Below are 12747 nucleotides of genomic sequence, written 5' to 3'. Positions count from 1 at the left end.
GGAAAGGCTCCTTCCTAGGTCTACGCAAATGTGATCTGCAAGGACTGGATTTACGAGAGCTCTTGGGAGGCTCCCAATTTCTCGTTGATACAACCCTGAGTATGAACGGACTCGGGGTGCAAACGAAGTCACTCGCAGACACAGGATCAAATGGCTACCTCGTCATTAATAAGCTTTCGCGCAACGGTTGTCGAAAGCGCTTCAGAGCCCCATACGGAAACTGCCCTACTCTGTACCCATACGTGGATTTCAGCGAAATATCCAAAGCTACGTATCGGAGTATATTCGGTTACACTTGACAGTCGAAGGACGCCGAATATATAACTGCCCCTTTGTGCTCCTAGATCTCGGAGCGCAAGATGTGATAATTGGGAAGAAGCTTTTTAGCCGCTTCCGAATCCTACTCGACTCTGCAAAGAGCTGCTAGTATGGCCAAAGGAGTACCCGCCTACTCCTAGCTGGAGCAAAGAGATCACCTTGCCCTACCACTCGCGTGAACTGTCTATACGTCACCCCGCCCATCAATCGGATGCGAACCGGCGGGACGATGCCATCGACCATGACGACAGACGACGTGAGGGCGGACGCTCGATACCAATGAAAGTGATAACGGCCCATCGTGACGCTATTATGATCACCCCACCGAGCCCGGTGCGAGACGAGGGAACGACCCACCCGCACCCCAAAACCCCAAGGACACGAGCCTCGCCCATGGAAACCTATAAAGACGGACCCTTAGGGCAAGTGGAGGCGAAACCTCCAAGAAACGGACCATCCGCATATGAGAGAAAGAATCATGGGAGGAGCGGAGTCTTCTCTCTTTCCCGACGCCAGACCCTGGTACGCAGCTTCACGCCGGTCCAAATTTGCGAGATTGGCGCAAACGCTTTCCACTATGAGATGATACGAAGCGACTCCGAGTTCTTTACGACAAGCATCTACGAGATCGACCAGATCATCCGAGAGAGGGAAGCGGCCGAGGACGAGGAAACGCTCTGCCTCATTCGGGACAAGCTTCCGCATATGCACCGCAACTATTCCGATGTCTTCTCGAAGTCGGAATCTGATCAGCTTCCCCCGCATCGCATATACGATCACAAGATACAACTAGAAGCCCCTTTACCAAATGCCTTTTCGCCACTATACCGACAAAGCACCGAAGAGCTTAAGGCGACTAAGCAATACCTATTAGAGAACCTCGAGAAGGGCTTTATAGTCAATAGCAATAGCCCGTTTGCCTCCCCTATACTGTTCGTGAAGAAGGCAGATGGCAAACTGAGATTTTGTATCGACTACCGGAAGTTGAACGGACTTACCCGTAATGACCCCTACCCTATCCCGCGTATCGACGAACTACTAGGACGGGTGTCGAAAGCAAAAATCTTCACGAAGCTAGACATTAGGCAAGCCTTCCATCGTATACGAATGGACCCCGACTCCGAGGAGTACACGACCTTCCGGACTCGGTATGGATCCTACAAATGCAAAGTGCTGCCGTTTGGCCTAACGAACGGCCCCGCAACCTATCAGAGGTATATGAACGACGTTCTTATGCAATACTTGGACGACTTCTGTACTGCCTACCTAGACGACATCCTAATCTACTCCGAGGACCCCGCGGAACACATGGACCACGTACATAAGGTCCTCCAACGGCTTCGAGAAGCAGGACTACAAGCCGACATTAAGAAATGCGAGTTCAACGTAACCCGGACAAAGTATTTAGGCTATATCCTGACTACTACCGGTGTCGAAGCGGATCCCGAGAAGATCGAACCCCTCCGGAATTGGATCCGGCCAACAACTGTCACAGGCGTGAAGTCTTACCTTGGATTCTGCGGCTTCTACCGCCAATTTATCAGAAATTTCGGGAAAATAGCCAAGCCTCTCACCACTATCACCAGCCCCTCAGAACCGTTCCTGTGGACTGACGAATGTGAGAACGCTTTTGAAGAAATGCGCCGACAGCTTTTAGCCGTGCAGGCGCTCCACCACTTCAACCCCGAATTGCCTACGAAGCTGGAAACAGACTCTTCTGATGGAGTCGTAGCCGGTGTCCTTTCTCAGGAACACCCCGACAAGCGATGGTATCCTGTAAGCTTCTACAGTCACGTCCTATCTGGGCATGAGATCAATTGGGAGATCCACGACAAGGAACTGTTCGCCATCGTCAAAGCGTTCGCAAAATGGAGGCCAGAATTAGCATCGGTACGCCACCGAATCGACGTCTATACAGATCACCGATCGCTGGAATACTTCATGTCGACGAAGGTTCTCACGGCGAAGCAGGTTCGGTGGATGGAGCTACTCTCCGACTTCAATTTCTCTATTGCGTATACTGCTGGCAAGAACAATCAGAAGGCAGATATACTGAGCCGAAGAGAGCAAGACCTGATTACGCAACAGAAGGTCAAACTCGACAGCCGTGCGAGGGTGCTGTTAGGCCCAGCCCGACTACACTCCCGAATCAGTGCCGAATTAGCACAAACGTACGTGGCCTCGATCAATGCGATGGACGCCCCGAACACCCAGGTCCCCTTTGACCTGATAGAAGCGCTCTGTGCGGATAATAGGAGGTCGTTTACCGACACTCGCGTGAAAGACCCCCTACCTAACGGGTTTATAATGAAGGACCAACTCTTGCTATACAAAGGTCGACTGTGCGTAAACCGGCACACCGAGTTATGTACGAAACTCATACGGGAAGCACACGATCAAGTATCAGTAGCCCACCCTAGTGGCAGGAAAACTTATCAGTTACTCGCCCCGAAGTATCATTGGGTCGGAATGGAAGCGGATTGCCTCCGATATGTGCGCAACTGCGTGACGTGCCGACTTTCTCACACTAGCGTGACGAAGCAGCAAGGCTTCTTACACCCCCTACCGGTACCCGAATACCCCATGCAACACCTAACGATGGACTTTAAGGAATTCCCAAAGGATAAACACGGATTCGACAGCATCCTTGTGTTCATGGACCGACTCGGTAAGGGTTCGGTGTCCATACCGTGTCATAAGACCACCGATGCCCGCCAAATGGCGCAGCTATTCATCGAATGGATATATCGATTCGGACACACCCCAGAGTCGATCATTAGTGATCGCGGACCCTAATTCATATCAGCTTTCTGGCGAGAGTTCTGCCAAATCATAGGGGTCAAGATTAAGCTGTCGACAGCCTATCACAAGCAGACCGACGGGCAGACGGAAATCATGAATAGGTATATCGATCAGAGACTGAGGCCCTTCGTATCACATTACCAGGATAACTGGAGCGAGCTCATTCCCATCATGGATCGGGTGCAAATGACCCTTCCCCATGCCTCGATCGGAATGACCCCCTACCGACTCAAGTACGGAACTGATCCGCGCACCAGTTGGGACTGGGAAACCCCGAAAGCCACGACCCCTAGGGAAGTCATGAACCAGAAGGAAGCCAAAGCAGTAGCAAACCGCATGCACTCCGCATGGATTTACGCAAAGGAGAACATGGCCAAAGCACAAGAGGATATGTCTAAATACGCGAATCGACGCCGATGAGCCATTGACTGGGACGTAGGAGACAAGGTTTACCTATCGACCAAGAATCTGAAAAATCACCGCCCTAGCCGTAAGCTGGGGCAACAATGGGTCGGACCCTATACGGTACTCGAACAAATCGGACACGCCTTCCGACTAGACCTACCGAAGGGTTCCCAAATACACGATGTCTTCTCTCCAGACGTACTCATCAAGGCTCCAAATAACCCGCTGCCCGGTCAAGCAGCGCCTGAGCCAAGCAGCGAAGTCGTAGACGGCCTAGAGGAGTGGGAGGTCGAAAAGATCCTCGCTGTAAGGATCCGGCGAAAACAACTTCAATACCAGGTATCCTGGGTCGGATACGATCCGGACCCGGAATGGTACCCCGCCTCAAACTTTAAGAACTCCCCCTACAAAATCCGGGAGTTCCACGCGGAGTACCCAAACCTGCCAGGACCGCCGCAGGACCTACCCGGCTGGATCACGGAATGGGAGACAGGCAAACCAAGCTACGATCACGAGAGGCACGGCAAAGCAGAGGAAAACAGCGTCGTTGCTACCTACGACACTAAACTAAACACCCTCTAAGCCAGGGCACCCTCAGAGCCGTAGCCCTTGCGGAAGCCACCCTTCCCAAACGTCTCACCGGCGTCGCAACAAGCCGCTACCACCATGAGAGACGAAGGGTCGAAGTGACCCCACGCGAAAGACCACGCCCGAGTTCCCTCCGACACAGGGCCTATCACCCAAGGTCGACGGTCACCCCCTCCTCCTCCACCTCCGCCCCCCTCTTCCTCTTCTTCCCCCCACCACCGCCCACCTTCGCCGCCGCGGCGAGGACGTCGGGGATCCTCTCCACCAACTCCCCCACTGCATCCACCGCAGAAGCCACCCCATCAAGGGCAGCGATCTCCTTCTCCTGGTTCACCAGGATCAGGGCCGATTTCTGGCCCACGACGGCCACGGCCTGGCGGACCCGCTACGGTCGTCAGCGCGAGAACCAAAAACACACAAGGGAAACGGAAAACTTACCTCCAGACCGTCCTCGACGGCGGCGCGGAGGGCGCAACTCTCCATATAGGCCGAAAGCTCGGCCGGGGAGCGGAACTTCGGCATATTGGCGGTGGCCAATGTGACCACACGCCCAATCTCCGCCGCAGCGGCCTTGATGGCGGCGGGGACGGGAGGGGTTGCTGCCTCGGTAGCCAGGAGCTTCTGGTACTCCGGGCCAGCAAACCAGGAGATCTATCTCCAGAGGTCAGCGACGGGCAGACAGACAAACCACAAAACCGAAAACCAAACGAGAACCCACCGGAACACACGTTGCGTGTTGGGCCACGCAGCGCTCACACTTGGAGCTTTCCAAGCTCCACACACACGAGACGGCGGGATCTCCGTCCTTCTTGCGCCCTTTGGCGCGCACGCAGCGCATACACTGCTGGCGGAAAGCCACAGTGAGGGCGCCGGGAGGAGGGGGAACCGGCATCTTCAAATTGGAAATCTGCGATTTCCCGTCAGCCCAACCCAAGTTATCACCACCGCGCCAGCGCGGTTCCGTCACCTACCAAATCGTTCGTTGTGTTTTTGTATCTAAAAACAACCTGTTAGCATCCAGCTGTACCATCGGAAGGGCCACTTACCAGTCTCGGGAGGGGGGCTCAGCGTCGTTGTTGTGAAGAAAACAACAAGTTCTGGGCGAAGCTCGAATTCATATTCTGGCTTATAACAAAGCCGTCCGAATCGGGTTAGCGCGAAATTTCCCCCTCGACACATACCGCGCGGACCCTATTCGATACCAATACGGACCCTCGCAACACTAATCGCCGCGCACACAACAAAGACGCGACTTTGCGCAAACGGATTCAGACCACTTCCAGTGCCTATACGGCCGCCCACCATCAGCCTTCTGGACAAACAAAGGGCATTCTAGTCTTGGCGCCCACACCTCACCCACCAACCCAAACAAGGGCTCGTCGCGGCAGCTACTCGGCTTGCGTGCTTTGAGGACAAAGCACCTTCTCAAGGCGGGGGGTAGTGTAAGGATGCCTCCTTACTCGGGGTAGTTACGGCCGTCACGTGGCGCCATCGAGACTCGGGGCCGTTACGGGTCAGTCGCGACTGACAGCCTTAGGCACATAACGTAAGGAAGCCTTAGGCAAACAGGGAGCTAGCTGAGTCGGAGCGGTTTCGGGTATTTTAAGGGAACAGCCATACAGGGTGACACCTTCATCTTTTTTGTATCCTTCGTAGTAGACCTATAGGATAGAATACAGCATCACCTCCGACTCGCACTCCCATATGCACCTACGGAGAGCCGTATTCCCTGTGTCCTTACACTGCAGCTGGAGCATCATGGAACTGCTGTAGGAGGTGTAGCTGTAATCGTTTATCCCTTGGGACATAGATATAGCTCTTGAATAAGAGAAGTCCTTGCTGATTTTTTGAGAAATTTAGTAGTCCAACTTTCTCAAGAGAGGAGCCTTTCTTCTGGAGGTATTCCAAAGTTCTTTTGGCAAAGGGATCGTGGTTGTAAGCATCTTTGAATGCTTTAAGAAGTGTTGCTGAGGGTGTATAGTCTTTAAAGCTCTCTGGTTTCTGAGAAGAGGTAATGGGGGCAACTTGGTCTTGAGGGGATAAGTTTCCCTCTAAGTCCTCTGTAGTGCGAGGGTTGCTTAAAGATGCTATAAGCTTTGTAGAGGTTAGCAGGGCCTTTGTATTGCTTGTTTTAGCAGAATCTTGGTAGTCATGTCTTCTTGAGAGGAGATCTGCTCTTTGATTCTTGGCCCCTGAGACATGTTTTATAACAAAGTCAAAACCTCCTAGTTGTTCAGACCACCTTGCCTGTCGTCGATTGAGCTGTTTAGTGGTTGTAAAGGTCAAGAGATTTGAATGGTCACTGTAAATAGTGATAGGATAGTTTGCCCCTTCAAGGTAGCATCTCCAATGCTTTAGAGAACATACTATGGCAAGCAGTTCCTTGTCTGTAATGGGATAGTTTTGTTCAGCTGCTGATAGATTTCTTGAGTAAAATTCCACAGGCTGTAGCTCTTCTTGTTTGTCCTTTGGAGCTTGGTATAAGATTCCAGAAATAGCAAAATCTGAGGCATCTGTTTCAAGAGTGGCAGGTTTCAAGGGGTTAAAGTGTAGTAACATTTTCCCTTCTTTGAATTCTCCTTTAAGAGCATCGAAAGCATCTTGCTGTGTCTTATCCCAGTGATACAAAGTGTCCTTGTGAAGTAATTGAGTAAGGGGTAAAGCCAAGGATGTATATCTTGGTATAAACCTCCTGTAATAGTTGGCAAACCCAAGGAAAGACTGAACCTCTTTAATGCTGAAAGGAATAGGCCACGTTTGTACTGCTTTTGTCTTTTCAGGGTCCATCTGAATGCCTTCTGTTGAAATTCTATGTCCCAAGAAATCAACTTGAGACATATGGAAAAGACATTTCTCAAGTTTGCAAAAGAGTTGTGCTTGAGATAGCTTCTCTAAGACTTGTCTAACATGTAGAACATGCTCATGAGTGTCTAAAGAGTATATAAGAATGTCGTCTAAGTAGACAACAGCAAAGATATCCAAGTAAGGTCTTAGAATATCATTCATGAGAGCTTGGAAAGAAGCAGGTGCATTGGCAAGCCCAAAAGGCATTACCTGGTATTCAAAATGACCATAGCGTGTTCTGAATGCTGTCTTCCACTCATCATCTTCCTTGATGCGTATCAGGTTATAAGCTCCCCTGAGATCTAACTTGGTAAAGATCTTTGCTGAAGAGAGCCTATCCATGAGCTCAGGGATAAGGGGTAAAGCATATCTGTTTTTAACAGTGACTGCATTAGGCCCCTATAATCAACACAGAGATGCAAGGAGATCTTTCTTCTTGACAAAGAGAATGGGAGCTCCTGCTGGTGAGGGAAAAGGTCTGATAAAGCCAGAACTAAGGTTCTCATCTAGGTATTCTCTGAGAGTTTTCAGCTGTAATGCAGGTAGCAGATAGGGCCATAGGGAGGCATTGAGCCTTCTGCGAGTGGTATCTCATGGTCATAAGGCTGGTGCTTTGGCAGAATTGATGCCTTTGCCTTGTCAAAGAGGTGTTGGTAGTCTTGGTATGCTGAAGGCAAAATGACCTCCTGAGATGATTTCTCCAAGTCTGAAGTAGCTGCTATCTCTAGGACAGGTTGGAAAGGTTTAATCCATATAAGAGATGATATATCGTCCATAGTTTGGTCAAAATCCTTGATCTGGGACAAGTTTGAATCTTGGACCTGAATAGGGGTAACTGAGGCTTGAAGGGTTTTTTCAGTATTGAGCTCAGGATTTGAGCTAAACCCAGGTCATAAATGCTTCCAATTGATAGTTGGATCATGCCTTTGAAGTATTCCTATTTTCGGCAAACCTGCCGAGTCACGATGGAAACCCATTTGCATAGCCGTTCGTAGGATCGACATCGCCAGATATTGAACAGTATTGGCGTGCTATAATTAATAGACATTGAATTTGGACTGTAGAGATGTGAAGTTTTGCTTTCTCAAAAGGAGTAGATAGCCAGGATGGTGCGGCAAAAATCTATTTCTTTGATTCTACTGGGTAATGTGTAGAGTCGGGGCCTTGATAAAAGCACCCCCCTATTGACATGACAAGTAAGAGCTTGACGATGAATACGGGATTCGCCACATCGGGTTGATCCCAATACTGCTGGTATTCCTTCAGAAATGACGGGATGTGAAGGATTCGCTATATAGATTCAGAGGTTCTGAAGTATGCATTAACCAACTGATCCGCAATTTTTTTCGGGAACAGCATCTCTGAAACATGGATTCTGAATAGGAATAGTAAGTTAGCATACATTAAACCCCAGGTGGTGTATGAGAGGCATTAGAGGTAGTCAAGAGTAAAAGGAGGAGGTTGCAACTTACTGCGAGCCATTGAGAGTACGGAATTGCCTTCATACTTTTGGCGAGTGCCTTGCATTTTTGCATAATCTCTGTAATATCATCTACTTGCTCCGAGGAAGTATAAGAACAGCCCGAGGGATGTCTAGTAGACTTAGCAAATAGATAAGCTATGTCGTCAAACTGCAAAGGTCAGCTTCGCTGCTAGACTCGGCAAAAATGATAACATACAGCTCCGTGCGAGTACGTCTAGTGAGTGCCTCCCAAAAACCGTGTCTTCGATATGATGCCACTTAGCTTTTTGGGAGCTACGTTTGGAATTGGAGGTGGTGAATTAGTCGTTCCCTCTGACTTGGCGATAGCCAGCTACTTTGCCACAAAGACTTGCTCGATGCGATCGAGCAAGTCTTTGTGGCAAAGTGTTTCCTCCTGATGGGATTCACCCGATTCCACAACCGGCGAGCCATATGAGCCGGGATGGGTGGTAGTAGAGAGGTGGGTAGAGCTGGGTGACACGTCAACTGAAGATGCGTGAGTGCTTAAGCTACTCGGGATGCTCCGTACTCGATTTAAAAGCCCCGTTGAAGATTGCCTAGGGAAGGAAGCCGCCGGGTAGGCGCCGCGTGTGCGACGAGACACAGCTGGAAGGGTTGCAATTTTTGACTGCACACATTGGCTACAAGGTGACCTTCCGCCGTCGGCATGGCTCACATGAAAGAGCTGGCCTTCGTCGCTTTTTCACAGATGAGGCGGGGCTCAGGGGTTCGGACATGGCGGGGATAAGGTTCTTTCTGGTCTTGTGTCAGATGCAACTTCGAAATCTCTCGACAAATAGTGGCATCTTGCAGCACTTACGGATTAGCGGCCTTACACTGGGGTTACTCTTCATGAAGGATTTTGCAACAAATTGTGCGACAAGTGTGAATTTCCCGATGATTGGGAATCGCCGGTGTTTAAAAGGAGTCTCGTCGGTCTTTTGAGCTTGTTTGAATGGTTAAGTCCGAGACAGGAAGCCAATAGGCCGTGTGTTTATCTCCGTCCACTATGTTCTCAAATAACCCCTAAAAAGTTTTAGCTGTACGTACTACCCAACCAATATGTGGTGCTTCAAGGATTTAAGACCTGCATTGAGTCTTCAGCTATCTGTATAGCCACTTGATTTACTGGGATAACAGATGGATGACTTGAACGAGCTTACGACGCAGTATACCCATTTTCGGTTCGGGGGTAACAGCAAATTCCAAATCATGGGAGTGCTCAATAATATAAGCTGTGAAAGGTTTCCTCCGGTACTACCGTTCCTCAAGCTCCAGTCAAAGCAAACTGTTTCATTATATTGGGAGGTTCGGGCCTGTCCTTGTGTTAAATGACCTTTCGTTCGGGCGTTCTCTGCTGCCTGTTAAGTCAAAACATTCGGATGTTATAAAATTATATCTATTATTGCTTCAATTTACCACCTAAGCGCCCATAATATCAAGCAAACCATGGCATCTATGAAAATCCTCGTCAGCGGTGGCGGTATTGCCGGTAATGCAGTAGCCTTTTGGTTGTCAAAGCTCGGCCACGACGTCACCGTCGTCGAACGGTTCTCGAGCCTACGGACCACAGGACTCCAGATAGATCTTCGCGGCCACGGAATCGAGGTCTTGAAACGCATGGGTCTCGACGAGGCTTTTCGTGCCAAAGCCGCTCCAGAGCAGGGCATCCAGGTAGTCGACAAGTCTGGCAGGCGACGCGGCTACTTCCCGGCAAACACTTCTGGCAAAGGAAACCAGAATTTCACTAGCGAGTATGAGATAATGAGGGGCGATCTCTGTCGTATTATGTATGATGTAACCAAGGACCGAGTCGAGTATGTCTTCGGGACGTCGATCGAAAGCTTTGAGGAGACAGAAGGCGGCGTTGAGGTTAAGTTTGCGGACGGCAAGACGGGCAGGTACGATCTCTTGATTGGTGCCGATGGCCAGGGATCACGAACACGCAGGATGATGCTCGGACCCGGCGCTGCGGATGCGTTCGTCCCGATTGGCGATGGCGAATACATCGCATACTTCACTATCCCTCAGCCGATGCGAGAAGGAGAGGGGTACATGGCCACTTTCTACCTTGCTACTGGTATCCGATGGGTGTTGACTCGACGGAGCAATTCGGATGAGATCCAGGTATACCTTGCCTGCAGGCTTGATACAGGGCGACTCAGGACTGCTTGTCAGGAAGGCATCGAAGAGGAAAAGGCGGCCTTGGCAGAGGTTTTCAAAGGCGCCGGGTGGAAGCTGGATGAGCTCGTGGAGTCCCTCAAAGACACCGATAACTTCTATGGCGAGCACCTGGGCCTTGTTAAGCTGGACTCCTGGTCGCGCGGCCGCGTAACTCTCCTTGGAGATGCGGGTTTTTGCCCGTCGGTACATACGGGAATGGGCACTACCGGCGCCATGGTGGGTGCCTATATCTTGGCTGGCGAGATCGGGAGACACTGTGGTGGAGATGCTAGTAAAGGAGGTGGTAGCAGAGATGGCATTGCGGCGGCGCTCAAGGCCTACGAACAAAAGTTCCAGCCTTTTATGAACTACATCCAGAAAGGGGTAGAAGAAAAGTCGAGTTTGGACTCATTCATGTCAACGTCGTTTGGAATTGCCGTCATCAATTGTCTCGTGGGGATAGCCTCTTTATTCAAGGTGAATATCGGGAAGTGGAGCCTTAAGGAGACCCTCAAGGGATGGGAACTCCCGGAATATGAAGAGATGGCACGAGATTAGGCCATTAATGTAAAAAGATTATAAGATACCAATGTATATAAATACTATGCTCTACTTTGCTCCGTAATGGATGGAAAGCAAAGTGATCAGCCCTCATGGGACCTTGAAAGGATTCAGTACATAGAAACATCTGCACCAAACCTAACCCCAGACCCCAGAACGCCTCCTTGATGCTTCCCCTTCGAAGCTTTCACTTTAAACGGAGGGGTTGGAGGGGTTGATCCAAGGCCTGCAAAGAGTAGCAGCACAGTACCCATTGCAGCAGGGGCCAATAAACTGGTTGTTATTATCGTAGCACTTGCCTGTCCATGGTTAGCTTGTCCTTGCCAACACTGCCGGCACATAAAAGGTCGCAAGTTCCGTAACAGCTCACGCTAGTGATGGGCTGAGGCGGGCCAATGATGACCTGCTGCACACCGTCGGCGCGCAGGCCGCCAACGAGAGTCTGCTCGCCGCCAGTGTGGAAGGTGCAGTCGCTCAGGGCGAGGTAGTCTGGTGCGTCGATGATGGAGATGGCAAAGCATGGTCTGAGGGGTATGTTAGATAGAGCGGGATGACTGAAGAAGCCACAGAGGAGGCGCACTGGTTGGGTGAATGGTCCCGTCAGCAAAGGTGAGGCGGACAGTTTGAACGGCGGCGGGAAGAGCAAGAGCAGTGCCTCTCAGGATGAGGGCGATAGTTGAAAGTGTGCAACAGCCTAGATTTCCATCCTGTTGGCTAACCTAACTGGAATCGGTTTGTCTAGACTGATGTAGTCGGTAAATGCCTCTTTGGCATATGTCATGTAGCAGGAGAAGCCCGAGTCCATGATCTAAGCCTTGCTTTGGGTTTGGTCGTTGCTAACCTAGCAGGCATCGATGCCATGGGGTTTGTTGATCGTGGTGATCTAGGACGTCTTAGTGGTAGTAGCAGCCTAGATACCAGTAGCGTTTGCTAGGGGCCGTGAGGGGTCTAGTTGACAGCCCTACCGTTTTCGGCTCTCTTCTTCGCATTACAGCCCTAACAAATATGCCTAGTCTTCCTACAGTGGTAACACGTATGGGTGTCTTTCTAAGAGGATTTGCCTCTGCCGCCCTGTCCACCCACTTTGCCCCTTGTGTTTCCAGTACCTATAGAGGCTTGCTAGGCGGATTCGGTAACAGGCTTTAAAACCTTCATCTGCCCTTCGATGTCAATGAACTAGTCGATGATATCTTGGTAATCCGTAATCCTTGCTGCCCTGATTTAGGCACTAGTAATGTCATATTTTCCACTATGACTTCTTATAATTGCTAGGAGCCAGCTGACCTTCCTCAAGTCTAAGGGCCTGTCTTCTAGCTCTATCGCTCTGATATCATCCTAGAGCTGGTTTAGCATTGTGGCGATGTCAAACACTAGTGAAGATGCTAGCGGAAGGTAGCTCCTAAAGGCCTTGTTTTTCAAGTCTAGCTGCTACAGCCCGTCATGGGCATGCATTCTCTTAAGCTTGTCCTAGACCTCTCTGGCTGTCAAGAGGCCTATAACCCAGTTGACAATTGACAGGAGGCAACTTTCTAGATGATCCTCCTAGCCCTATTGTCGTAGAGGAAAGCAAGCTATTCTTTGCG

The 12747-nt window shown here is 50.3% G+C and overlaps 2 protein-coding genes across 2 annotated transcripts; one reads left to right on the top strand and one right to left on the bottom strand.

The window, feature by feature from the left end:
- Window positions 1–9889: 9889 nt before the first annotated feature.
- VC83_08486 (uncharacterized protein) lies at window positions 9890–11161 on the top strand (the record flags this gene model as incomplete). The annotated part of the gene is made up of 1 exon (XM_024472035.1): window positions 9890–11161. One exon carries the CDS (start codon window positions 9890–9892, stop codon window positions 11159–11161), a length of 1272 nt encoding a protein of 423 aa, XP_024320421.1.
- A 113-nt stretch (window positions 11162–11274) lies between these two features.
- VC83_08485 (uncharacterized protein) lies at window positions 11275–11969 on the bottom strand (the record flags this gene model as incomplete). Its single annotated transcript, XM_024472034.1, has 3 exons — window positions 11275–11463; window positions 11535–11688; window positions 11884–11969. The coding sequence occupies 3 exons, from the start codon at window positions 11967–11969 to the stop codon at window positions 11275–11277; spliced, it is 429 nt and encodes a 142-aa protein (XP_024320418.1).
- Between the last annotated feature and the right edge of the window lie 778 nt (window positions 11970–12747).

Source organism: Pseudogymnoascus destructans, assembly GCF_001641265.1.
Source record: "Pseudogymnoascus destructans isolate 20631-21 unplaced genomic scaffold scaffold_26, whole genome shotgun sequence".
Lineage (NCBI taxonomy): Eukaryota > Fungi > Ascomycota > Leotiomycetes > Thelebolales > Thelebolaceae > Pseudogymnoascus > Pseudogymnoascus destructans.
Note: the sequence above shows the minus strand (reverse complement) of the source record. Positions and strands in the feature narration are given on the sequence as shown.